Raw genomic sequence first — 27,824 nt, forward strand, 5'->3', positions numbered from 1 at the left:
GATTTCCAAGTAAAAATTTGGATGCCTATTGAATTTGCGTGGTGAAGGCTTTTCCTGTTCGGACAACGGTTCAACTACAAAGTGGATGGTTTCACTGTGTATGAAAGTTGTGTATGGATGCAATCCGTCAATAGATTAGACTGTGAGTAAGCATAAACTTCTCCACTAAAACAGGCTCTGGGGAAAATAAGACACGTTCAAATTTTACGAGCTTTGCTTTGGACTTCGGAATTGTATTGCCCCACCTTTATAACCGACGTTGATCTAATATTTAACGGAAATGATCTTGCGCAGAACTTTATTTTGCATAATTTACACTTCAACAGTTTAGTGGGTAACGTGTTTACGCTCAATGTGATTTTGTATACAAACGGATTCACCACCTTCAAGTCAGCAGGATGGTAAAACTTCAAAACTCAACAATAAGAATTTGTTTATAATATAACATAGCATTTCTTTTGTGAATAAGTGTCGCAAATCTAGATACCTCAAACAACTATTTATTTCATAACATTTTTCCCCGTCATTCTATTCACCTTTGACAGAATACCATAGGTAAGGTGCTGTTGGGACTTTTGGGGCTTGCTGTCGTCATCACCTTGATAGCAGTGCCCACAGCAATATATCTGAACGGTGAGTGGTACCACTTTCAGTTGCTTTCAATGACCCATTCAATTGTAGCCTACCATAACCGTAAAACATTTTTATGTAAAACTCTGTTCAGAATAAGTATTTTATTACTACAATAGAACACTGCATGCACTGGATAATAATGTTTTATTATTGTAAAAGAACATGGCATAAAATAAACATTTTTACATAATCCATGTGACATACAAACATGTAGACCTAGTGCTTTAATGCTTTAGAAATGCAGCACCTTGTTGCAATATCACATCTTCTATGCAGGTACCACATTTGTGTAGCCTACTAGCACATTTACCTCAGTTATAGCAGCTCTACAGCTCTAACCCATTGTTATCTGTTACAATCTTATAGTCCTCCCGTGATCCGTATCTATTTTTTATCAAGACCTGTTTAATCATGTGAAAATGCATTGTAGTCTTACGAGTCATTACAGTAGCCGATGACTTGTTGTCGACGTCACTGGTACATTCCTCCTAGTATAGACAGTACAAGAAATCAGTGAACGCTAACTTTGAGCCCCACGTTTCAGAGGAAAAAGTGACGGCTCAGAGGACGTTCACTCTCAGTGATGTCTTCAATAGCTCCATCAGGGCCAGATCCTACAACATGCGCTGGATCTCAGGTAAAACACCCTAGAAGCCTCATCAATCAACTGTATGTAAATGAGTGGATGGCTGTTATGCTCAATCCAGTCAGTAATTGTGTGCCTGGAATGTATTACACAACACTCTAACCTTGGAAGGATGCACGTTTAGATGTAAGCCAACAATACAATGTTCCCTTTACAAAATGTTAAGAAACAATTTAAAAAAAAACAATAGTAGGCCTATATACTGTCCCTATTTAAATGGCACACTTTGGCTTTTTGTTAAATCATCAGTGCTAAGCAGAGACCTGACTAGCAACAGTGCTGATATTTCAACTTAAATGTCAGTGTGTTATTATACAACTCCTCTCTTCTTTCCGCTCCCTGACAGACCATGAGTATCTGCATGAAAAAGACGGCTCCATCTTCCTTCACAACCTGATTACAGGAAACAACTCAGAATTCCTGAGCAGCATCACATTTGTAAGATACGCCTCATGGGTCTGTCTGTCTGTCTGTCTGTCTGTCTGTCTGTCTGTCTGTCTGTCTGTCTGTCTGTCTGTCTGTCTGTCTACGCATATTTGGAAGCAAGTATGGTGAAGGAAGGAGTGTTTGTGTCATGTATAACACAGCTCCTTTTTTTTGTTGAACACCAGGATCAAGTGGCTGCCTACGACTATGTAGTGTCTGCTGATCAAAAATATGTTGCTTTCAAGAGCAATTGGACCAAGGTAATGTCTTGTGATATTTAATGATTTGTTGTTGTTGTACTATCCTGCTGTGAAGTAGCTATGTGTGGTATGTCACTGTGATGTGGTGGTTGTTGTTGTTGTTGTTGCAGAATCAGACATATGTGCCCAAAGTAATTGCCCTGCAGGGATAAATGAAGTTTTAAAAAATGAATACATTTAATCGAATGAATGTACTCATTAATTAATTAATATAAGTAATTGATCTGTGCTACTAATCAAATTCCTAATTATAATTTGCTTAATATGTTTCAACAGATATGGAGACACTCCTTCACAGCTTCATATTCTCTCTATGATTTGGCAGGCTCGTAAGTCTCTTTCAATTTTTCTTGTCTGCAAATGTGTACTATACACTATGCATATGCAGTGTGGAGAATATAGGACATTTTATTTTATTCAATGGACTAGTGCAGGAAATGGTCAACAATACTCAACAAATAGAGAAACTGAAGAGGGCCATACACTGTAATGTTTACTGCAAATGATTTATAGGGACGCATCTACAGTGCATTCGGAAAGTATTCAGACCCCTTCCCCTTTTCCACGTTCTGTCACAATACAGCCTTATTCCAAAATGGATTAAATAAAAACATTTCCTCATCAAACTACACCCAATACCCCATAATGACAAAATGAAAACCGGCTTAGAAATCTTTGCAAATTTATTACAATTAAAAAACAGAAATACCTTATTTACATAAGTATTCAGAGCCTTTGCTGAGACTCGAAATTGAGCTCAGGTTCAAACTATTTAACACGTTTTAGAAAATTGGCTGTAACATAACAAATTGTGGAAAAAGTCAAGGGGTCTGAATACTTTCCCGAATGAACTGTATATGGTGTTTTGTCAAACTCAAAGACATTAATACTGTTCCGTTTTTATTTATTCTCATTTTAGGACATTTCTCAGTACACCAGACATTCCTCATCGAGTCCATTTGTTTGCATGGGCGCCAACAGGGAACAAAATGGTAGGTTAAAAGGACACTTGAGAGAAACCAGAAACCATCTTGTTTCTGGTGTCTTACCCATTACATGTCTTCCAAACACTCATCATCAATAGGACTCACCCAACAACACAACATGCACCTTTGTTTGTCTTCAGTTCAAAGCTGGAACGCTCAAAGATCACATTTTCAACGCGCACCAAATAAATAACTTATTCACAACATGTAATAACAGGCTACTGTTACTCTAAACATACTATTTCAGGTAACCAAAAGACATTGCACACTATTGTGCATATTGCAGTGTTATACCATGTTTAAAGAGGAACTCGAGTCATGAAGACTAATCTCAATATCTCTGTTCCTCTAACATACAGGCCTTTGTGTGGGGAAATGATGTTTATGTGAAGAACAGCCCTACTGCTAAGGCCATGCAGGTGACCTCCAACGGAAAACACAACCAAATCTTAAATGGCATCCCAGATTGGGTGTATGAGGGTAAGCAATACCTACAAGAAGGCAGCTGTCAATCTTACATACCTCTTACTACATATTAGTCAGCACTGTGATGTGAATTGTGTCAAATGTGAGTATACATGAACAAGTTTCTCTTTTGACAACACAGACGTCTGTGAACAGCTTAAGCCACAACACACAAAATCGATGTGCCATCCTGATGCAGCCTAATTGTGGTTTTTGATTGTTTTGTTAGAGGAAATGTTCTCTTCTTATGAGGCAATGTGGTGGTCACCTGGAGGGAGGTATCTGGCCTATGCTGAGTTTAACGACACTCTGGTCCAAAACATAGAGTATTCCTGGTATGGGAAAGAACAGTATCCCGACACGGTCATGTTCCCCTATCCTAAGGTAAGATAACACTTTATGTATGTTTGATGTGTATGTAAAAAGTGTGCTGGAGTAGGTCATTATTGGCATGAGGTTCTGAGGCAGTTGATAAGGGAACTGGACTCTGGACCATAAGGCCTCTGGGTTAAAAGCATGTTGTTTTATCACAACTCAGGGTACATTCAGGTCTAAGCTGTCCCAATAAAATGATATTGGTCCATGATTTCCCAGTTCGGAAACCTCTCTTGACGACTATGTATTTGAATAGTCATACACTCTGTATTGTCACATATTATTGCATTGATACTGTGTGAGTCATTCTAAAACAATACGTTAACAAAATACATTTTAAAGATGTGGTTGCTTGTAAGAAAGAAACCTATAAGACCCAAAGTTTGTTTTTATTTCATTGTAATTGTTTTGCATAAATGCATTTTTTCTCCATCTTCTAGCCTGGTACTCCCAATCCAGTGGTGAAGCTGTTTGTGTATGATACTACAAACATATCAAACATCACAGAAGTTGTTGTGCCAGCTTCAGTTGGTGCAGGGTAATGAAACTCTGTAGTACACAGTACATTAAACAATGTATTCAGTAGGAGAGAAACGCATTGCATTGGAATTTTAAAATCAATTTTAGGTGCAAGCTGTGAGACAAGTGGGGTTGTTTCCGTGTTTTTACAGTGATCACTATTTGGCCACAGTCACCTGGGTAACGGATGAACGCATCGCTGTCCAGTGGCAGAAGAGGAAACAGAATGAGCTCCGCTTTCAGATCTACGACTTCAACACAGTCGGAAACACCTGGACCGAGAATGCGTTAGAGGTACGTCATAACACCCCCCCCCCCCCCCCCCAAATACATTTAATCTCAGTTCTGCACAATTCCTGACATTTAATCCCAGTAAAAATTCTATGTCTTAGGTCAGTTAGGATCACCACTTTATTTTAAGAATGTGAACTGTCAGAAAAATAGTAGAGAGAATGATTTATTTCAGCTTTTATTTCTTTCATCACATTCCCAGGGGGTCAGAATTTAACATTCACTCAATTAGTATTTGGTAGCATTGCCTTTAAATTGTTTAACTTGGGTCAAACGTTTCGGGTAGCCTTCCACAAGCTTCCCACAATAAGTTGGGTGAATTTTGGCCCATTCCTCCTGACAGAGCTGGTATAACTGAGTCAGGATTCTAGGCCTCCTTGATCGCACGCGCTTTTTCAGTTCTGCCCACAAATTGTTTGATAGGACTGAGGTCAGGGCTTTGTGATGGCCCCTCCAATACCTTAACTTTGTTGTTCTTAAGCCATTTTGTCACAACTTTGGAAGTATGCTTGGGGTCATTGTCCATTTGGAAGACCCATTTGCGACCAAGCTTTAACTTCCTGATTAATGTCTTGAGATGTTGCTTCAATATATCCACATAATTTTCCGACCTCGTGATGCAATCTCTTTTGTGAAGTGCACCAGTCCCTCCTGCAGCAAAGCACCCCCACAACATGATGCTGCCACCCCCGTGCTTCATGTTTGGGATAGTGTTCTTCAGCTTGCAAGCTTCCAAACAGTTCCATTTTCGTTTCATCAGACATTTCTACAAAAAGTATGATGTCCCCATGATGTCCCCATGTGCAGTTGCAAACTGGAGCAGTAGCTTCTTCCTTGCTGAGCGGCCTTTCAGGTTATGTCAATATAGGACTCGTATTACTGTGGATATAGATACTTTTGTGCCTGTTTCCTCCAGTATCTTCACAAGGTCCTTTGCTGTTGTTCTGGGATTGATTTGCACTTTTCGCACCAAAGAACGTTCATGTCTAGGAGACAGAACGCGTCTCCTTCCTGAGCGGTATGATGGCTGGTTGGCCCCATGGTGTTTATACTTGCGTAATATTGTTTGTACAGATGAACATGGTACCTTCAGGCATTTGGAAATTGCTCCCAAGGATGAACCAGACTTGTGGAGGTCTCAATTTTTTTCTGAGGTCTTGGCTGATTTCTTTTGATTTTCCCATGATTTCAAGCAAAGATGAGCTGAGTTTGAAGGTAGGCCTTGAAATACATCCACAGGTACACCTCCAAATGACTCAAATGATGTCAATTAGCCTATCAGAAGCTTCTAAAGCCATGACATCATTTTCTGGAATTTTCCAAGCTGTTTAAAGGCAGAGTCAACTTAGTGTATGTAAACTTCTGACCCACTGGAATTGTGTTACAGTGAATTATTAGTTAAATAATCTGTCTGTAAACAACTGTTGGAAAAATGACTTGTGTCATGCACAAAGTAGATGTCCTAACCGACTTGCCAAAACTATAGTTTGTTAACAACAAATTTGTGGAGTGGTTGAAAAATGAGTTTTAATGACTCCAACCTACGTGTATGTAAACTTCCGACTTCAACTGTATGTCACAATAAACTATCAAATTCTATACTTTTTTGTTGTGTTTTCAGAAACTTGACGTTACAAGCAAGACAGGTTGGATTGGACGGGTGGGTAGTTAATACGAACACAACAATATGAACATGTTTACATTATCCCTGGGCCATAAAAACATATTTTACCAAGTAACAAGCATGGATTATTCCTGTAAATAAATACATTATCTTTGTTTCTTCTAGTTTTCACCTTCTAATCCTACTTTATCGGCGGACAAAGAAAGTTTTTACATTGTGATGAGTGACAATAACGGCTACAAACATATCCATCACGTAACAGGTGTAAGTACTAAGTAGTACACTTCTCTTCATGCATCTTCTCAGTAACCGAGACATGGTTATGATACACACTTAATTTGTAATATTTGTATGGGGTCCTTGCAGGGCACAGCAACAGCTGTCACCTCAGGGACTTGGGAGGTCGTTGACATTTTAAAAGTGACTAATAACGCCATTTACTATTCAAGCAACCAATACGGTCACAAGCCAGGAGGGAGAAACATTTACAAGTACGAATACCACTCTTTCATTTTCATGCCGTCGTTCTGTCATGCTCACGCAGTACTCATTTCTAACATGCATAACCTATGACTTACAACTCTATAGTTGTAGCCAATAGAGTCATGTCAGTTGTTTTTGTGTGTGTGTGTGTGTGTGTGTGTGTGTGTGTGTGTGTGTGTGTGTGTGTGTGTGTGTGTGTGTGTGTGTGTGTGTGTGTGTGTGTGTGTGTGTGTGTGTGTGTGTGTGTGTGTGTGTGTGTGTGTGTCAGGATCACTCTCGGAGCCACCCCCCCCACCACCCAGTGCCTGACCTGTACCCTGAATGAGGACAGGTGTCAATACAACTCAGCTTACTTCAGCCATGATGCATCTTTCTTCCGCATGGACTGCTCAGGTCTGTCAGCCACACACAACACACACACACACACTACACTACACTACACTACACTACACTACACTACACTACACTACACTACACAACACACTACTCCAACATTGTTTGTGCAGTCAAGTCATCACAATACTGTAGCTGTGACATCCCTAAACAATATCCCAGCCGGTATATTCACTTTAAAATAATAGTTTCTGTAGTAGTAGTGCTTCTAGATCATTTGGGAGGACATACACACACACTATATTAAATATGTGTTTGTCTCCACAGGTCCTGGACTACCTCTGTATACTCTCAGGGACAACAGGGATGCTGGTTCAGGTAGGCCAGTTACATTTACTAGTGTGTGATGGAAATAAATGATATAAGCCAATCAAAGTCACAGTGCATGTTCTCATCGTTTAGAGATTCAGGTTCTTGAGGACAATACGGCTTTGGAAGGCCTTCTGTCTGAGATCCACATGCCCACCATGAGACGTGACTTTATCAAGCAAGGGGAATTTAGTAAGGCTTTCAACTATTAAAGACTTGAATTGAATCTTTCATCTGATATTAAAACCATGGGACATCTCTAACTTGATATCCATTGATGGATGCTTCTGTTTTTCCCGACAGATCTTTGGTACCAGATGACCCTGCCTCCTGGATTTGACAAATCCAAGAAATACCCCTTACTTATTGATGTGTACGAATTAATTAACCTCTGTGAATACATGATCTGCATTGTCTTATGATGAATTGCTGTACCAATAAGGAGGGCCTGGAGTTAATCCTGACCACATGACTAAAGCAGGAAATACTCTTGGCCCTAGTTAAATTCAGAAGTCTGCAGTGTTTTCTGGTAAACTCAAGTGGTCAGGGAAAACTCTGGGAACTAACAATAATGTTTGTCTGTCTCTTTTGTGTTCCAGGTATGCAGGGCCTTGCAGTCAGACAGCAGACTTCCGCTACAGGTTAGGCTGGGCCGCATACCTGGCGAGCACGGAGAAGGTCATCGTTGCCAGCTTTGATGGAAGGGGAAGTGGTTACCAAGGCGACAAGCTAATGCACTCCATCTACCGACGTCTGGGAACCTATGAGGTGGAAGATCAGATAATGGCCGCAAAGTAAGGTTGAACTGTGGTTGAACAGTAGCCAAGTCGATAGCTATGCCCAACTGACTCAAACAGGTTGCTTTGTATTATACTGTGTCACACTGCAAAAGTGACATTAAGATAACATGATATATAAAGATTCTGGGTTCGAATCCAGGCTGTTGCAGCCGGCCGCGATCGGGAAACCCATGGGACGGTGCACAATTGGCCCAGCGTCGTTCAGGTTAGGGGAGGGTTTGGCCGGTAGGGATATCCTTGTCCCATCGCGCACTAGCGACTCCTGTGGCGGGCCGGGCATAGTGTACGCTGACACGGTCACCAGGTGTACAGTGTTTCCTCCGACACATTTGTGCGTCTGGGCCAATTGTGTCAAGAAGCAGTGCGGCTTAGTTGGGTTGTGTTTTCGGACGGGAGTTACAGTGGAGACATAATTGGAGAGAAAATGTGGTAAAAAAATAAATAATAAATAAACATTATATAACACAATATATTTCTACATGGATATTTAGAGATTCCAAGGCTTTTTTGGTTTGAGCTTTATGATGCAATAGCCTGGTTGACAGATCTTTATCCAACTCCTATTCATCTCCACTTTCATGCTAAATATATCCTGTCTGGTAGACAAAGGACGTGACAGAGGTGTTGGTTAAAGTACCTACAGATCTGACCACCAGGCTAATGATCAGATGACTGATCAGAGGTCACATGGGGTCAGCTGGAAGGCAACATGACTTACCTTTCCCTTATTTCACGTCAGAGAGACTGAGGACAGTAGAGATTAGAGTTAGACCAAGGACCATCAGTGGGCATGGTCCTTTAGAACCCCTTTTAACTGACCCTCACGTTTAAATGAATTTGTGTTTGTGCTGGTGGTTCCCAAACACAGCAAGTCACTTTTCTCTTTCAGGGAATTCACCAATATGGGCTTTGTCGACGAAGGCAGAATAGCAATTTGGGGTTGGGTAAGTTAAAGCATAGGGTTTGAAAATATGATCCTTTGGAACCATTAAGTGCAGCGTAATGAAATGCAGCACGTGTACAATCACCTTGTCTTTGTGCCTTGAGTAATCTAATATTATCTGAATTCAAGGCCAACATGATCAGCTGGTATTGTGTTTCATAGTCCTATGGAGGTTATGTCACGTCAATGGTTCTGGGAGCTGGGAGTGGAGTTTTCAAATGTGGAATGGCAGTTGCCCCAGTTTCCAAGTGGGAGAATTATGGTATGCCATTATGTTATTGATATGTTATTGATCTATTTAAATATATAAGTGTAAATCATTGGAAATGATCCGTACATCTTCCATACTTTCAATATTTCAGATACAATCTACACAGAACGTTACATGAATCAACCTTCAGAAAATCCTGAATTCTACAAAGTAAGTTTACCAAACTCCAACGTTTTAAATGGCCATTTCTACATACGATTTTATACTATCCAAACTGGTATTACTCTCCACGGAAATAACACCATGTAAACGTGTTTTACAGAATTCCACAGTGACAGCCAGAGCTAAGAACTTCAAATCAGTGCAATACCTTCTGGTCCATGGGACAGCAGATGGTGAAGCCTCCTCTAGTATTTCTGGAATGTTCTTTAAAAACACACCACCTGTGCAATTAACAACCGTACAATGTTTAGAGTCGAGACTATTCATTTGACTCTGTAAAACCCATTAGTTGATTAAGCTAAACGTGTTATTAACTATACTTTTCCTGGGGCTTTACCATATCATATGAGAATAGGGAAAACACTGCACATCGGATACTGTTACATTGTTATTTAAATCTTTCTATTTGTTTCAGACAACGTCCATTTTCAGCAAGCTGCTCAGATCTCTGCTGCTCTGGTTGAGGAACAAGTGGACTTTGAGGCTATGGTAAATATTTTGATTTTAGATAGATGAGTTATCTACACAATCAGTGGTTGTAGAGCTTTATACCTCAATGAACCTGCTCCATGAAAACACTTCTCAAATAAACAAATGATCTGTGCTTATTCCTTCTTTCTATCACTTTACTACAGTGGTACACGGACAAGGACCATGGTCTTGATGGTTCAGCCAATCAGCATGTCTATACCCACATGAGTCACTTCCTCCAGAGTTGCTTCGCCTGATGCCATTTGAATGCATGATGCCCAACCTGATGCTTGCCGAACGATAACCAAACGGCCCCAAATTCATTTGTAATTCACTTGGACAGCAGGTAGCCTAGCGGTTAAGATCATTTGGCCAGTTACCAAAAGGTCGCTGGTTTAAATCCCCAAGCCGACTCAGTGAAAAATCTGTCGATGTGCCCTTGAGCAAGGCCCTTAACCACAATTGCTCATGTTAGTAGCGCTGCATAAGAACGTCTACTATATGATGTAAATGTAATTGAAAGTTGTCCTATTTTTGATAAATTAAGTTGTTTGAGCCAGGACCCAAACACACACTCCAAAAGACTATCCTCTCCATATGCAGTTATGAAACAATGACGTCAGCAGGATTGATCTATCATTGTTCGTTCGGAGCCTCACCGCGAGTTATGAGGTTACATTTGAAATGAAGAATGTGATTATATTGAAATACCAAAGGGCTTTGTGAGAGCTGATCGGCCAGTGACTAAGCATGTCTGACTTGTATTCATTAAGGGGCCTTGATTGCACTGTTTTATCCTCAAGGTATCAACATTAGTTGTCGATACATTATATTGCTTTGCATTTTATTGTACAAACATACTGCATGTTTTTATAGAGGGGATCTTGGAAGACCTTTGTACCTACAGTGTGTGTGTATACTGTTTCAATAAAATTGTTAAATCTAGATTGTGGATTCTTACTGTAGGGGATCGACAGTACATACAGTACTAGTCAAAAGTTTGGACACACCTACTCATTCAAGGGTTTCTCTTGATGGTGTACTATTTTCTACATAATAGTGAAGACATCAAAAACTATGAAATAACACATATGGAATCATGTAGTAATCAAAAAAGTATTAAACAAATCAAATCATATTTTACATTTTAGATTCTTCAAAGTAGGCACCCTTTGCCTTGATGACATCTTTGCACACTCTTGGCATTCTCTCAACCAGCTTCATGAGGAATGCTAATCCAACAGTCTTAAAGGAGTTCCCACATATGCTGAGCACTTGTTGGCTGCTTTTCTTTCACTCTGCGGTCCAACTCATCCCAAACCATCTCAATTGGTTTGAGGTCAGTAATTTCGAGATCAGGTCATCTGTTGCAGCACTCCATCGCTCTCCTTCTTAGCCCTTACACAGCCTGCAGATGTGTTTTGGGTCATTGTCCTGTTGAAAAACAAATGATAGCCCCACTAAGCGCAGACCAGATGGGATGGGATGGAGTATCGCTGCAGAATGCTGTGGTAGCCATGCTGGTTAAGTGTGCCTTGAATTCTAAATAAATCACTGGCAGTGTCACCAGCAAAGCACCCCCACACCATCATACCTCCTCCTCCATGCTTCACGGTGGGAACCAAGCATGCGGAGATCATCCATTCACCTACTCTGCATATCACAAAGACACGGTGGTTGGAACCAACCATCTCAAATTTGGACTCATCAGACCAAAGGACAGATTTCCACCAGTCTAATGTCCATTGCTCGTGGTTCTTGGCCCAAGAAAGTCTCTTCTTCTTACTGGTGTCCTTTAGTAGTGTTTGTTTTGCAGCAATTCGACCATGAGGCATGATTCACGCAGTCTCCCCTGAACAGTTGATGTTGAGATGTGTCTGTTATTTGAATTATGTGAAGCATTTATTTCTGAGGATGGTAACTCTAATGAACTTATCCTCTGCAGCAGAGGTAACTCTGAGTCTTCCTTTCCTGTGGCGGTCCTCATGAGAGCCAGTTTCATCATAGCGCTTGATGGTTTTTGTGACTGCACTTGAAGAAACTTTAAAAGTTCTTGACATTTTCCGGATTGATTGACCTAGTAGTAAGTAATGATGGACTGTTGTTTCTCTTTGCTTATTTGAGCTGTTCTTTCCATAATATGGACTCAGTCTTTTACCAAATAGGGCTATCTTCTGTATACCACCATTAACGTGTCACGACACAACTGATTGGCTCAAACACATTAAGAAGGAAAGAAATTCCACAAATTAACTTTTAACAAGGCACACCTGTTAATTGAAATGCATTCCAGATGACGACCTCATGAAGCTAAGCTGGTTGTGACAATGCCAAGGGTGTGCAAAGCTGTCATCAAGTCAAAGGGTGGCTACTTTGAAAAATGTAAAATATAAAATATATTTTGATCTGTTTCACTTTTTTTTTGGTTACTACATGACTCCATGTGTCATTTCATAGTTTTGATGTATTCACTATTATCCTACAACGTAGAAAATTGTAAAAATAAAGAAAAACCCTTGAACGAGTAGGTGTGTCCAAACGTGACTGGTACTATATAATCAAAATGACTTTGGTTTGACATAATAATTGGATATCATCTGTAAATGGTTTATAAGTACATTCAGTAAACGGTAATGCAGGTATAGGCTTTGAATAACACATGAATTCATGTTATCTAAAAGGGGATGATCAACAGGACCCATAATGGAAATGTTCTTGTCTTAAATGGGTGACCAAAGGAAAAACACCCCAAAAATAGTTTCCATCTCTGATTCTATCATAGTTAATATAATCCACAAACCCTCACTCAGCTTCCCATTTACAGTAAACACACACACACACACACACACACACACACACACACACACACACACACACACACACACACACACACACACACACACACACACACACACACACACACACACACACACACACACACTATTTGACAGGATGTCATTTGTTTGATTTCTACACCTAAGTGACAGCTGTTTTCTCGCATGGATAATGCCACATCTTCCATTTTAAACAGACGTTTCATTGCGAGTTAATCCACTGCAACCAAACGGGGCCCTATGTGTAATGGATTGAGAGTAACAAATGGGTGTAACGGAGTGGGAGAGCGGGAGGACTGGGCCACCGGAGCAGACCCGGCCTTATGGCCATGCTATATAAGACCCCCACAGCCAGTCAGGTCACCAAGATACAACCACAAGGAACCAGGACTGAAGCAGAGGATCTCACTCTCTCTCAGACACACATTTCATCTCATCTACCCGCACGTTAACAGGAACAGGTGAGTTGCTTGCAGCCAGGACACGTCTTAATTGATTTTGGAAAATCTGTTTCAAAACGGGATATGTTTTTCCATTGTGAACAAAACCTTTGATTTTGTCAATGGATGAACGCTTGATATGGAGCCTTTTGCTTGTCAATGTAAAATGTACATCTTCGGCTAAGTTACTCAATTGTGGTTCTGTCTGCAGGTCACAATGTTTGGCATCCACTCCCTGGCTGGTGTTCTCCTCCTGGTCATCGTACAGAGCAGTTGGCAAGTCCCTCTACAAGAGGCTGAGGACAACTCAAGGTACAGCTCAAAAATGTTATATTTTCTATGTGGGGGGGTAATGATCCCAATTTTCCACGGGATATTTGAACAAATATTTTCAGAACATATCATAGGGGGGGAAAAACGCACAACGCACAGTATCAACGTAGACTACAGACGGAATGACTCGTGTTTAACACATTATGTACATGTATTCAACAGCAACTGTCAATCGAAATGAGACTATAATGAGGCATCTATCAGCATAATTTCGGCATTAAAGATTCTTCTTCTCCTGTAGCTTAGAGACAGCAGACCCACTATTGGAGGATTTGGTGGGCGTGCCTAACGTGAAGAGACATTCCGAGGGAACCTTCTCTGACGACTACAGTAAATACCAGGAAGAAAGAATAGCTCAGGACTTTGTTCAATGGCTTATGAACTCCAAGAGGAGTGGGTGAGTGTTCCAACAGAGTAATATTATATATTTCTAGGCTTATGACTGATATTATACTGCGGGGTGGAGAAATAATTCTGTATTTTTGTTAATGAGAACCAGGACAGTTCAGTCTTTTGGAAACGTTTACTGTGATGAATACTGGTATATCTTGAGATGAACAATCAAAGACTTGGATGGAGACATTACAGATTTAAACGTCATCCCAAAAATGTTTGTCTAAAGCACCATGTATATTATGGCATTGTTTGTACATGCAGAGAAAGGATAGTAATGTAATGAGCAACATATTCATATACACAGTACTTCCAAGTCAAACAAAGTAACTTCATGTTATTCATCCATTTTCATTATCAACTTATCCTCAACTTCTATATCAATACATACACTTAAAATACAATATTTGAGTGTTTTACTAGCAAAGTTAGTGAAAAACAGTTATAAGATCTCAGAGGCCATTTTAGCTGAGCCAGAATGATTTCACAGTACTATAATTGAGTGGAGTTTTATATCTATCACAACATTTCCTCTCTATCTCCATCTAGTGCTCCATCCAAACGCCATGCCGATGGGACCTACACCAGCGACGTGAGCACCTACCTACAGGACCAGGCGGCCAAGGACTTTGTTTCCTGGCTCAAATCAGGACGGGCCAGACGAGAGTAGGCTTCCCTTCACCCTACAGTACCAACATCTTGTGTGTCATGTTTAACACGAGAAGAAGAGAGAGAGAGAGAAAAGATCATCAACAACTTAGCTAATTTATCCATTGCCGCACCGTTGCTTTCTGCTTTCTTAAGGCCTGTTTTGACATTTCATGTGGTCGTGCCCAATAAATCCCATTAAACTATGCTCTGCATTTATTGATACATTTATTGATATTTGCCCCTCGGATGACTGTGTTGACTGGGTTGGAAGAGAGCGTATCACACAGTTGCTGTGTGCATAAACACCTGTTCAGGGAACAAAGGTGTCCTCTAATGCACAATGAATGACTACAGCTACAGATCACTACTCCCGAAATCATCCAATAGTCATAAGGCGTAACTAGAAAAGGGTACATTTCCTGAAGAAAATGTGTATTCTTGCTTCGGCCGACTAAAAGTTGAACCCAACGTGGTTGGTAATTGTGTACAGAAGTACTGTGTGTGGAAGTATTGATTGTGGAATTATTTTGTGTGGAAGTATTGTGTGTGCAAGTACTGTGCATGGTAGTATTGTGTGTGGAAGTATTGTGTGTGGAAGTACTGTGTGTGGAAGTATTGTGTGTGGAAGTACTGTGCATGGTAGTATTGTGTGTGGAAGTACTGTGCATGGTAGTATTGTGTGTGGAAGTACTGTGCATGGTAGTATTGTGTGTGGAAGTATTGTGTGTGGAACCACTGACAAGTGTGTGTTATCTTGTGTACTGTACCTAGATCTGCAGAGGAGAGCAGGAATGGTCCAATGAGCAGAAGACATGTAGATGGGAGCTTCACCAGCGATGTGAACAAGGTCCTAGACAGCTTGGCTGCCAAAGAGTATTTACTCTGGGTCATGACCTCCAAAACCTCAGGGAAAAGGTAAACATCAGAACACAATCAGAAGCTGTATGAAAGGGCACCATATTCCCTATATAGTGGGCCTAAGGCTCTGATTAAAACGAGTGCAAATGGTGCCATTTTAGACAAGTTTGTAAATGGAGTGTCTTGCCTCCATCAATATTTGATCAATAGTTTTTTTGATGTCACACTCTTTTTCCCTGTATCTTTCTCTCTCCCACTAAACCATGTTACTGTATGGTGTCACAGATTGATCATTTAGTTTATTGTTTATTTCAGTAACAAACGTCAAGAAGATCATTGAAAGAAGACAAACGCTTCCTTGTTCAAGAGAAACTTGGATACCGTGCTACAAATGATAAGCCTTGACAAAAACTAAAAGCCATACTAAAAAGCCATACTGCTTAGCATTGTTGTAATGTTGATACAATGTTGGAAGTACTTAGATTGTTTACTCTACATTTTGTGATAAAAAAAATAACAGATAATGTATTCTTCCTTAACTTTGTGGTGCACAATGCATCAGGTGAGTTGTCAAATTATACAAATATTTTTCTATAAATTACCATTATTTTCTATATTTGTAATGTTGAAAGAAAGGGAACATGGTAAAAACTCAGATATAATGTGCAAAACTATCTGGTAACATTTGTGTGAATTTGTATCATAACCTGCTCTGCAAAATTAAACTCTTTCATTGTGTTTGCTGTACTATGTTTTTGACTAGCCATGCATCCATACCAATGGAATCCCAAACTCTTTATGTTCATGGTGGTGAAAAAAAAACATCACAACATTCAACTGTTGTGCCAATGATAGTAGTTTATGTACTAGACTAGAGTTGGGAAAATGTGGTTTTGCGTCCAAAAGAAGCTCTGTCCATGGTCCTGAAACCGAAATGCATGGCATTCAAGTAACGTCGTTTTTAGTTATAAAAAAATTACTTATAATACCTACTTCTTTTTGAATTGGTGAACCAGAGTTTGTAGTGAACAGGTGAATTCTAGAACGTTCACGGAAAAAAACGACCGTTCAGATTCTCTCAACGGAAAAACATGATCAAATAAAATAAAATAAAATGTATTTATATAGCCCTTCGTAATGATGCCCCTAAACTACAGCTAAAATGGGTTGGATAACGGGGGAGATAGAGAACTCGTACAAAATGAGCAAAATAGCTGCCCATGTACCTGTTCTTGTTGTCTACAGCACCCTCACTAACGATATCCCCTACGCAGAGAACTTTCATGGAGTCCTCTCTTCGCGGATGTATCAGGCAAGCTCATCTCAGTAGCTAGCTATATTAGCTATCTCCCTAGCTAACATGAGCTGGAATCCCGTTTCGATCTACATTTAGAAGCTAGCTAGCTAACGTTTGCTAACCCACGAGCTAGAAGTAAACTAATCCATTTTGTACATTTTTTAGGATTCACTAATCTGACTGAGAAATTCAGTTTGAGTAGCAAGAAAGGCTATGGAGCAGACGAGTTGACACGCACACTCAACAGCTACATTGGGGAAACAGTCAGTCGTAAATTAGCTGTGGTTTCATTAAGTTAAAACAATACAATATCAATCTAACCTGATGTACCATTAGTTAACTTAACTTAGACTAAGTTAGTCTAAAAAATCTTTTTACCAAGCAATGTTTGTTGCCTGTATTTCAGATATCCTTGATGCTGGGGGAGATATTCTGAATTATGCAGGTAACAATAGGCTTCCCTCAGCTTTTAGACACAGATTCACCATGATCACAATTCCTAGCTAAAATAGGTGCTTGTCTGAGTCTCATACAGGCCGAGAGATATGTTTGTGCTATAACACCAGGGCCTGTATTCACAAAGAGTGCAGATCTAGGATCAGTTCTTCCTTTAAAACCATAAGGAACACTTGCATTTCACTGCACCAGCAATAAAATCTGCTAAATATGTGTATCAATACAATTTGATTTCATTTTGATTTGAATAAGGGGGACCTGATCCTAGATCAGTACTCTACACTTTGTGAATTTGTGCCCTGATTATCCGGCTACACTTGACTTCATAGGCAACTAGAACCTCAAATATGATACCCTTTATCCTCTGCTGTCCCAAGGTATATCTGCTGGGAAGCTCTCCAAGGTGATCGTAGGAGGCGAGATCAGTCAGTACTTTGTGGTGATTGGCCGGGCGGTGGACGAGGTGCGGCTGGCAGAGGGGTTGGCGGTGGCCAGCACAATCATCTTGTCACCTAACGCCTGGGAACTATGTGAGATGTGAGAGGGACGACATCGCCATTGACCCCATAGAGAATGGATGGATAGATGGATACAGCTATGACAGATGACTGTATGTAAATAGTGTCATACAATGCAGGTGCGATACATCAAGCGAGAGCCCAGTTTTTCTGTTGAGAAGTACCAGGATTCAATAGGATTCAACGTTTGTAGAGAATGAAATAGTGACAAGAGGTACAGTAAAGAGACTAGCTAGGTATCAGCCTGTGATATTTCTACTTGCACGGTTGTGTTGTAACATCCTAACCAGTCCTTTATTTGGTCTACAGAGTGTGTGAGGAGAGCCGAGCTTGAGAAAACTTCACGGAAGTACGTCATGAAAAACGGTTTTGCAGAACGTAAGAACCTACCCTGTTTTTCAAAATCAGAATCATGTATTTTTTAATGTATAAATGTAGGCTCTGTTTTAATGTCCACACTACTACTTACCTAGAATTAAGAAATGCATTGAGCAAACATTCTAATAAGTATGGTCACTGGAACGTTGGCATGGTTTTCTATTCCGACCTCTCCTCCCTCATTCGATGACGACTAGCCTCTGGGGTACTGTCTGAGATGCGCCCGGCCACCATAGTGTTTGTCAACATGCTGTTCAAGGGAGATCCGCAACCTCAAGTAAGGCCCGTTTCAGCCTCATATTCTAGGACCACATGCCTTTACTTTTTATCAAGCTCCAGATGTAGGATTTTAATTTGATCACCCTGTTGCAGGACATGTTAAACTTGTAGTGTATTTAAGGTTTAAAAAGGCTTCTGTGTAATTTCCACTTAGAAATTTCAGATTTGATTTTCCCTTATGAAAAATGTATCAACTCCTACAAAAAAATGTCTATTAATTACAATCCACATAATAATTCACATTTCCTGTTGCTACAGGACTATTTTCCTGCTCTAGCAAACTGGCTCAAATTAAGATCCTACAGCTGTATTACACTTGAGTGCAATATGTGGTATAGTTAGTTAACAAAAGTTCCAATGTTGTCCAACAGGACTGTCTCTGTTGGAGTAACCACCCCACCCCCGTCATCGCCCAGCTAGCCTGCCAGATCCTGGGGGTGGTCCGCATCCCTAGCGAGGTGGAGCTGTACATGTACACAAACACGCGCACACACACACTGTGTGAATATACATACATTACACATATCGACTTTCCGAGGGTGTCTCGGGGGGAGTTGGGAGTTTCACACCTCACAGACGTTCAGGTTACCCACTTGTACATGCAGTGATACAGGACAAATACAAGCATTTGACCGTAGACTCCTCAAAGACAATGGCTTGGGAATTGGGACTGTTGTGAATACTGAAACTAAACTGATGCATCGTTATCCAGAGGAAGTCAAAAGTAATTTATTTGAATGTACACATTTGAATTGGCTTGTCGACTGTATAGCTATTCTATGAAGACTCATTCTAAGTCTGTCATTGTCTCAGTACATTAATATCTCACAGAAGAAGCCGGAGTTACCTTATAAAAACATATGTATAAATTAAAAATGTAATGTGTTTTATAGGCTCCTGGTGGAGAGAAGCCATGGAGTTCCATACTACTGCGAGGAGCTCTTGAAGAGTCTGTAATCTGGGCAATCTGATCATGATTGAGGAGGAGGATGAGGCTAAAGACGTTAACATGCTGTTCCCTGAGCCCACCCTGGTGGTACACTGCTCCCAACTCAGCCAGGTGGGGCAAGAGGAGGACGCCAGGGCCGGAGCGCTGGGTAGGAAGATGGATCTGTTGGCTGAAAATGTCTGAGTGGCAGGTCTCCCGGCCTATTAACACCCTTATCTGTGAAACAGACAGACCTATTGGCTGAGAATATATGAGTGGCAGGTTTCCCAGTTTGTGAAACACTAAGGTTGCAGGGTCACCCAAGGCATCCTTGTTGAAATCTCGCAAGATCACAGCCCTGGACCATTTTGTGGACCGTGCTTTGGTCTGTTTTGTCGGAGAAGCTGCCAATTTCCACAAAGTTCCCATTTCTGACATTGAAAGGTGTCGTACAGGGTTCCTGTATTCTGCCCCCAAACACTACAACCTCATCTCATTAGTCTTATTTGATAGAAATGACTCATAAATAAAACACTAAAGTCATTAAGGATGTTTTCTGTCCAGGCATATCTATAGGCCTACTAATAATATAATAATATATGCCATTTAGAGGATGCTTTTATCCAAAGCAACTTAGTCATGCATGCATACATTTTACATATGGGTGGTCCCAGGAATCGAACCCACTATCCTGGCGTTGTAAGCATTGTAAGCGCCAACTGAGCTACTAATAAAAGTGAATTCTATTCAGGTATGGTCCTGGCCCACCTAGACCACCTGCAGCCAGCGGAACAGGTGGTGGGGAAGTGTGCTGCCATCATCGGCCAAACCATCACCACGCAGAAGCTCATCAACATCCTGCCAGAGTCAGAAAACCCTGACAAGCTCAACCTGTCGCTCGCCGCCCAGTTCAAGTCGGGCACGTTTGAGTACGGCTCCAAGCCCAAGCAGTTCACTCAGCAGCTCACCAAGAAGTCAGAGTGCTGGGGCGCGCTCCACTGCTACTGTGTCCAGGACAGCCAAGAAGACGTCCGTGAAGGTCAGTAGTGGAGCTGAGGCTAGCGCAGACAAGGAAAACTTTCACTCTGTGCCAGTTACTTCCTCAAACAGGTCCACCGCTGCAGGGACTGCGACATCGTCCAGTTAATCTTCGGCCACAAGGCGGCTATAGGGAACAACCTCATCGAGATCCAACCGAGTTTGCCCAACATCCAAGAGTCTGGGGAGGCCCTGTTCCTGGGCCAAAGTACACTGCGACTCCCCAAGGGTGAGTGATGAGCCCACATGCAAGCTGAGAAACACACGCAAACACTCCCTGAGAGACAGATACAAACACTCATGCTTGCCCAAACACTTCACACACACGCTCATGCAGATTGATAATAGTGACACTCTAACCAACTGATCGAAGTAACCATTGAGGTTTGATTTGATGTATGCTGTTGGCGTTGTTCTCCTCTCCACCTCTCAGAGTCTATTCAACTGAACCAGATCAGCCCTTTGCTTCCCAACAGATAAGGTTTTATACTCTACCCCTGGTCCCAGATCAGCTGGACAGTAATATAAGTGGGCTGATTTCATAACAAATGTATTTGTGTGTTTGCGTGCCTCAGTGAGGAGAAAGAGTTCTTGTTGAACTAGATTCTATGGTAGATGAGTACAACACCACAGTGGACAGAACCAGGAAGTGTATGTGTGTCCAGGTAACAGAGTGTGTGCTGTGCCCCATGGTGCGCCACTGCACGGGCGTGGGTGACGTGCTCAAAACCTTTTATTACCTGCTAGAGAAGGCCGCAGCCTCGGCCTAACTCTCCAACAACCTCAAGGTGTGTGTGTCCTTTGTGGTGGCATATTTCTGCTTTACCAAATGAGGAGAGTTACAAACTACACACCAGTCAGAGTTATACTTAAACTACATCTTTAATAATAATAAGCTTTGCAATAGCCTTTTTGACTTTCAATGATGCGCTATCTCTAATGAACCATTGAAAAGTACCACCAAAAAAGTACAAAGATATTTTATAGCCAAGATACACCCCTCTCAACTTACACTGACGAACCACAGATCTTAGGAACAGTTCACAAAGATTAAGATTTGTATGAAAGATATCTATAAAACATAGCAGACAGTTGCTGCTGTGTCAACAGTTCTCATTGTAAAGACCAATGTCTGGCCCTCCTACTCCAAACTGGAACCTGTCTCACCCTGGTACGGTATAGCACGATAACATTACCTCATGTTATCTGGAATGCTCCTAGGCTTTATTACCCAAATACATCGTAAATCTCCTCTGTCAGTGCTATCTCATAGAGGCCCATCCTCAGTGGAACACAAACACAATAGTAAACAATATACTATTCTGTCGAATAAAACAACCATTATAACATAATCTTGCAATTATCCACGACAACTTTGCACTTTTTTCTGATCTGTTCACGCTCATACAGAAGTACTCTCTCTCTCTCACAGGCCCTATCCTATTTTAACAAAGCCAAGATCATACAGGATAATCTGAAAATGGGCAAGCCAGCCTTTAAGACTGCCGACCCGAAAGTCAAAGTGAAAATCAACAACTTTGAGAGAGCCTGTGTTTTCCGTCTCAGAGGGGAGGTAAGAGTTCACTGAAATGTTATTTATAATCTAAAAGGATAATAATGATTTGCATTTATACTAAATAGCGCTTTTCTCAAACTGAAGTGTACCGTTTATTGTACATTTAGGTGTTGTACAACACAGGCCAAATGGAGGAGGCTGAGAGCATGTTTTCTATAGCGCCCTACTGCTCCTGAACAGACGTCTCCCTACGAACCGCGTGGCCATGTCCCTGAAGTACGTCTGTGAGAAGATGAAGAGTGCTACAGATCCAAGAACGTTGACAGCCCTGGGTGTGTTCTATGTTCAACAAGCTCCTATAAAGATTAAACAAATTCATATATATATATTTTATATATAGTAAGCACTATAATATCAACTATTTTCAATTTATTGAAGACAAAACATACCACAACTGACAATTTCATCATTTATCTGCATTCAACTCAAACAGTAAAACACTTTATAAAAATAAACTCTAGCACAGTGGTGATGGAGGCGCTCCACAAGCAATTGAATGGATCTTACAATCGCGTGGCACTTTTTAAAGGTTTTGTTGTTTAGGTGTTATTGTTGTTGTCATATCCAAAGAGAGAAGAAGCTGGCTTTCCTCCACGAGCAGATCTGCTGTCTGTCTTACATGTGACAGATTGACTGCATGAGGAGAGCATCGCTGGCCATCACTATGGAGATGAACTCAGCCCAGAAGAGTGCAGAGGAGAACAAGGTGGTTGTTTACTCTGATTCTCTGTTTTTTACAGAAAATCAGGGAAAATGGGTTTGGTCAGTCAGTGGAAATCTCAAACGCAGCGGAACATTTTTTTTCTGGAGCGGATGGTCAGGGGGCCCGGAAACATACAGTAATTACAAATCATTTGTAGACTGCAAAATAACCACAAGAAGCCCAAACAGATACAATATAATGTTTGACCAAAACATAATCATTTCAAACCTTCTTTAGGTTAACTTAAAACTTAGGGGGGGGCAAATAAAAGCACGCCGCCAGTTGGGGAACCCTGGTATACAGTCACTCATACACTCCTCAACATCCCTCTCACACAGACACACCTACTCTGTCTCTAGACCATCTTCTCGTACATTGACTACCTCCAGTACTGTCAGCTGAGTGGTCTAGACGACCAGTGTAAGATCTGTGAGGGAGTGCTGTGTGGAACCTGTGTTGAGCTGCCTGACTGCATGGAGGGCCTGATCCTCACCAGCTACTTCATGCGCTCCCTCTCCACCGTCAAGCTCTACTCTGCACGACTCCGCCCGGTATGGTGAGGAGAGGAGTGGAGTGGATGTGTGTGTTGCATGGGTGAGGTAGTGTGTGTTCGGTTGAAACAAATAAGGGTGTAAGCAAGCGAGACAAGACGGAGAGAGAAAAAAGAAATAGAAAAAAAGTTTCAGTATTGAAAGAAGTTCTACTTCTCAGGTCTCCGAGCAGAGCAAATCAGCAAGCTGACGAACTGCCGGGGCCTGGACATGTTGGTGATCTCTGTCCTTCACACACACCCTCCTCCTCACACAGAGGTGAAGCATTACTTCTACTTGTTTCTTTTACTGGGATGTGTACCTTATCTACTGTTGAATACTATGATATCCAGGTATGAGGAGTGTTTCCAGCTGATGCAGAGTCTGGAGTACCTAGGAAACAGGACACGCATCAGCACAGCTAAAGGCTGGCTCAATGCAGGCTGCTTTGACTTCCTGCTCTACTCAGGCAAGTTGGATATTCCATGCCTGTGGGACACAATCTCCACGTGACATATCTTAGTTAAGGAACTAATGGATAATAATTCTAAATGCCATTTAGTTGACGCGTTTATCCAAAGTGACTTAGTCATGCGCACATACATTGTATCTATAGTTGGTCCCGGGACTCGAACCGACATTCCTAGCTCCATGCTCTACTAACTGAACTACAGAGGACCACTACCATAGGTTGGGTCTCATTGTGTGTGTTCCAGGCTTTGCCTTCCATCCGTTTGAGGAGTGCTACACTTTTGCGGAGGAGTCCCAGTCAGACCCTAACCTGGTGGCTGACAAGAGTCAAACCTCTACTTTGCTCTGGCCCTGTGGACTGATAGAAATGTTATGGATAGAGCCCACATGATTATTTTCTGTACATGCCAGAGAGGCATTTCTGTTCTACATAACATATTTCTAGCTAAACTTTCTACAATGTTGTGTCTTTCAAAATGCAGCCCGAAGATATACTCTAGTCCACCCTGCTGGCTGTGTGTGTGTGTGTGTGTCGTTCGGCCTAGGTATGCCTGTCTGTGTGAGTGGGAGAAGGCCTGTTTCTTCTACACCAAGGCCTGTGGAGTGACCCGACAGGCTCCCTCATCCATCCACGGCGTGGTCATGTTCCTGGAGTGTCATGTGCTGCTGTTCAGAAAGGCCCTGGTGGAGCACAACGAACACATCAAAGCCATCTACCAGAGCACACAGAAGGTAGCCTAGCGGTTAAGAGCGTTGGGCCAGAAACCAAAAGATTGCTGGTTTGAATCCCTGGGTCAACTAGTTGAAAAATCTGCCGATGTGCCCTTGATCAAGGCACTTAACACTAATTGCTCTGGATAAGAGCGTCTGCACGCTCACATTTGGACATGCCTTCACATACCCATACACACAGCTGTGTATGATATATTATACATGTTTTCCCTGAAACTGTCCTAACAGCTATAGTATTTCTTATGCAGCACTTCACAGAGTTCAACCGGAAGTACTCGACCAGCAAGGTGTACGCGCCTCGGGTGCTGCACCTCCGAGCTTACATGTACGTGCTGGCAGGCCACGAGGCCTTGGCCAACGCCATCCTCAACAAGGCTTTAATGCTGTGTCAGCAGCACGGCAACAAGCTGGAGGAGAGCTGGATCACACATAATCAGGTACAGTACTGGAGGAAGGGCCTGAGATGTTTTGGATGCATGGCATGGGATAGCATGCACAAATGCAAGCCAGCAAGAGAGCGCACAGTCTCGCATACCGTATGGCGAGTATTCGCAGGAGGTTGCTGAGGGGAGGACGGCTACCGTTACCACGAGCCCGTCCTCCCCAATTAAGGTTCCACCAACCTCCTGTGATGTGTATGCAGTCATTACACACACACAGAAACCTTAATCACATGCATTTAAAAAAGACTGCAGTTACACATTGCACACCATGTAGTACAAGTGGAGGCTGGTGAGGGGAGGACAGCTCTTAATAATGCTCGGAATGGAGTGATTGGAATGGTGTCAAACACATGGTTTTCATGTGTATGAAGCCATTCTATCTACTCCATTCTAGCTATTATTATGAGCCGTCCTCCCCTCACCAGCCTCCACTGTAGTACATGTATTTTCTCCTTGATAACCTAAACAAGTAGAGCGTAACGCTTAGCTAGGTGCTTAGTGAATGTATTATTTAATTAAGGACATTTCTAATAAATATGTTGTGAAATCCTCTTCAGATTTGGTGGTTCGGCGTGTTCAGGCAGAGTACCAGTGACTGGTTCTCTTCCACTTTGACCATGCCCAGCTGAGAGGGGGCGGGGGGGGACCCACACCCGCTACACCCACACCAGCCTGTACCTCGCCCCAAAGGCAGAGGACACCCAGCTCCTCAAAGGCCAATGATAGGGGCCCGGTTCCTTTGAGACTGTGGAGAGCACTGTAGATGAGGCAAGTTATTGGAGCAGATTTAAAGGAGGTAATGTCATTGGCGATTTGGTTTTGAACTGTGATGTGTTAGCAGTTAATGAGTGTTGGTATCATTTAATCTCGAACAGAAGTGGATGGCCAAGATATGAACGTTCACCAAATGAAAGGATGCTCGAGTCACTTTATTGTTTCGTACATTTCTCTTTCTCTCGTATAACAAATCACATTTATAATAGAACAACAAATCTCTGAATTGATTATTTTACACAGATGAGTTGATAAATTCTGAAACATAAACTTGTCTTCTCAGCTATCAATACTACATTTTAAGGCAGATTTCTACAAGTGGCCAAAATGTTATATTGACCCATTATTATTTCTTTAATAAGTAAAGTCCATCACAACACAGTACAACGGGACGTCGACAACATAAAAACCACAAGTTTTCCCCAATTCATCGTTTTTAGTAACATATTAGTAACATTTTAAACATGAATAAAATATACTATGTATTGAACATCGTTAAAAGAGTCTTCACTTTATTACATTTTGCCCTTTCTCACAAAGCTATTATTGCATTTCTATCAATTAACCACAACATCCCGTAGAAAGACACCGCTAAGTTTGATTCACCTTTGTGCAGGTGTTTAAATACAGTTACTGGTAGTTCAGAATCAGAACACAACATCACTTTGTAGGTGTCAAACAAACTGGAATGCAGGAGAAGATATCACATAACGTAGCGACAGGGTGACTGGAACGATATGCCGGTAAAACACATTTGTATGCCCGTGGAACACACATGTACACGTACTGTGCCTTCAGAGAGTATTCACACCCCTTGACTTTTTCCACATTTTGTGTTACAAAGTGGGATTAAAATTGATTTAATTGTAAAACAAAAAATGGTCAAAGAGCTACACAAAATACTCTGTCAGCTTGAAATAAAATTCTAACATCTGTAAAAATGAAGAGAAAAAACACAGGAATATATCTTTATTAGATAAGTATTCGACTCCCTGAGTCAATACATACAAGTCTATGGTTAAAACCCTATAGGAATCACATTCCCAATAGGTATAGAATGGCAGGGCTATGCTGCTATGCTAACTGGAATGTAATGGTCCCCAATGCCTGAAATATAACACTGACCTGCCTCCACACTGTAATGGAGAAAAAAATACTATCAACAAATCTTCAGGAAAATGTCAGCGAAAATTTTACAAATGAGCTTTAAAAAAAAAAAAAAAATGTACATTTAACACTTTAATTTGATACATATACAGTATACTGTTTTCGTATCGTTAAGTGCACAGACCCGATAGTGATGTCAAATTACAAAACAAAACACACATTGCTTATTCCATGAACAAGATTTTCATTGTATATTGTAATAGATTTTCTTTAAGGATTACTATGATGAAAAAATAGAAAAAAAACATACAAAATACAAACGATTCCGTTAAAAAGTAAAGTTTCTTTAAAAACCATTTGGTTGCCACAGATGTAGGATCTTAATTTGATCACCCTGTTGCAGAAATACTTGTAAAACATGTAGTGTATTTACGGTTTAAAAAGGCTTCTGAAGTTTTGTAATTTACACCAAAAAATTTCAGACTTGATTTTACCTTATGAAAATATGTTCAGCCCTTACAAAAATGTCCATTAATTATAATCCACACATTTCATGTTACTTCAGGATTATTTTCCTACTGTACAAAACTTTCTCAAATTAAGATCCTACATATGTAATAAATTGGCCCACGGGTAGATAGATACACATAATAATATGAATTCCTTGCTTCCTCTGTTGCTGGTATCACCATACATTGACATACATAGAAAATAATCACAGTTAATGTTTGTTGGTTCCTCCATAGGGTAACACTGTTTCTAAAAGATTTACATGAGTTGCACACACACACACACACACACACACACAGTCTTACATGACGAGAACGCATGGTGCAGCACAGTTCAGAGGTGGTCGAGTGTGGCACGTCAGATGAGTTATTTTCCGCAGAGCGGTGACGGAGCCGGGAATGGATCACAAACTCGTCTCCCTGTCCAACTTTGAGTCCTTCCTCTTATGTCCTCTCTCGCAACCGCTGGAAAACAAAAGGCTACGTGTCACAAACAGCTTTAGAGGAGACACGACATAT

At 41.2% G+C, this 27,824-nt stretch overlaps 3 protein-coding genes and 1 pseudogene across 5 annotated transcripts in view; 3 read left to right on the top strand and 1 right to left on the bottom strand.

The window, feature by feature from the left end:
* Nucleotides 1–269: 269 nt before the first annotated feature.
* On the top strand, nt 270–11,002 carry LOC135543473 (dipeptidyl peptidase 4-like). 2 transcript variants are annotated; one of them, XM_064970755.1, is made up of 25 exons: nt 273–401; nt 546–633; nt 1,178–1,270; nt 1,626–1,717; nt 1,891–1,965; nt 2,242–2,294; nt 2,885–2,957; nt 3,311–3,431; nt 3,646–3,800; nt 4,232–4,329; nt 4,463–4,604; nt 6,223–6,261; nt 6,391–6,489; nt 6,592–6,716; nt 6,977–7,101; nt 7,369–7,419; nt 7,504–7,602; nt 7,714–7,783; nt 8,010–8,204; nt 9,100–9,154; nt 9,316–9,415; nt 9,516–9,574; nt 9,687–9,759; nt 10,002–10,075; nt 10,222–11,002. In XM_064970755.1, the coding sequence occupies exons 1-25, from the start codon at nt 399–401 to the stop codon at nt 10,312–10,314; spliced, it is 2,250 nt and encodes a 749-aa protein (XP_064826827.1). In that variant the 5' UTR covers nt 273–398; the 3' UTR covers nt 10,315–11,002. The 2 variants fall into 2 exon arrangements, with proteins under 2 accessions (XP_064826828.1, XP_064826827.1); XM_064970756.1 differs by lacking the exons at nt 9,516–9,574; nt 9,687–9,759; nt 10,002–10,075; nt 10,222–11,002 and having other exon boundaries at nt 270–401; nt 9,283–9,357.
* Nucleotides 11,003–13,268: 2,266 nt separating this feature from the next.
* LOC135543049 (glucagon-1) lies at nt 13,269–16,304 on the top strand. Its single transcript, XM_064970152.1, has 6 exons — nt 13,269–13,352; nt 13,543–13,643; nt 13,906–14,061; nt 14,607–14,723; nt 15,480–15,623; nt 15,882–16,304. Exons 2-6 carry the CDS (start codon nt 13,549–13,551, stop codon nt 15,904–15,906), a joined length of 537 nt encoding a protein of 178 aa, XP_064826224.1. The 5' UTR covers nt 13,269–13,352; nt 13,543–13,548; the 3' UTR covers nt 15,907–16,304.
* A 943-nt stretch (nt 16,305–17,247) lies between these two features.
* Nucleotides 17,248–25,785, top strand: LOC135543080 (adenylate cyclase type 10-like; annotated as a pseudogene).
* Nucleotides 25,786–25,810: 25 nt separating this feature from the next.
* LOC135543474 (sodium-driven chloride bicarbonate exchanger-like) overlaps nt 25,811–27,824 on the bottom strand; it is a 52,981-nt gene continuing 50,967 nt past the window's right edge. For both annotated transcript variants that reach the window (XM_064970757.1, XM_064970758.1), the window contains one exon: nt 25,811–27,770. In XM_064970757.1, coding sequence (XP_064826829.1) covers nt 27,710–27,770 — 61 coding nt within the window. In that variant the 3' untranslated portion in view covers nt 25,811–27,709. The remainder of the gene's footprint in view (nt 27,771–27,824) is intronic.

The sequence above is a fragment of the Oncorhynchus masou genome, chromosome 7, assembly GCF_036934945.1.
Source record: "Oncorhynchus masou masou isolate Uvic2021 chromosome 7, UVic_Omas_1.1, whole genome shotgun sequence".
Taxonomy (NCBI): domain Eukaryota; kingdom Metazoa; phylum Chordata; class Actinopteri; order Salmoniformes; family Salmonidae; genus Oncorhynchus; species Oncorhynchus masou.

What these genes read in the sequence shown, in the direction of transcription:
- LOC135543473 (XM_064970755.1), top strand. An exon ending in TCATGTTCCCCTATCCTAAG is followed by an intron (nt 3,801 to 4,231) that starts GTAAGATAACAC and finishes TCCATCTTCTAG; the next exon opens with CCTGGTACTCCCAATCCAGT. An exon ending in AAAATCCTGAATTCTACAAA is followed by an intron (nt 9,575 to 9,686) that starts GTAAGTTTACCA and finishes CGTGTTTTACAG; the next exon opens with AATTCCACAGTGACAGCCAG.
- LOC135543049 (XM_064970152.1), top strand. Translation starts at nt 13,549, where the DNA reads ATGTTTGGCATCCACTCCCTGGCTGGTGTTCTCCTCCTGGTCATCGTA. An exon ending in ATGAACTCCAAGAGGAGTGG is followed by an intron (nt 14,062 to 14,606) that starts GTGAGTGTTCCA and finishes ATCTCCATCTAG; the next exon opens with TGCTCCATCCAAACGCCATG. An exon ending in TCCAAAACCTCAGGGAAAAG is followed by an intron (nt 15,624 to 15,881) that starts GTAAACATCAGA and finishes TGTTTATTTCAG; the next exon opens with TAACAAACGTCAAGAAGATC.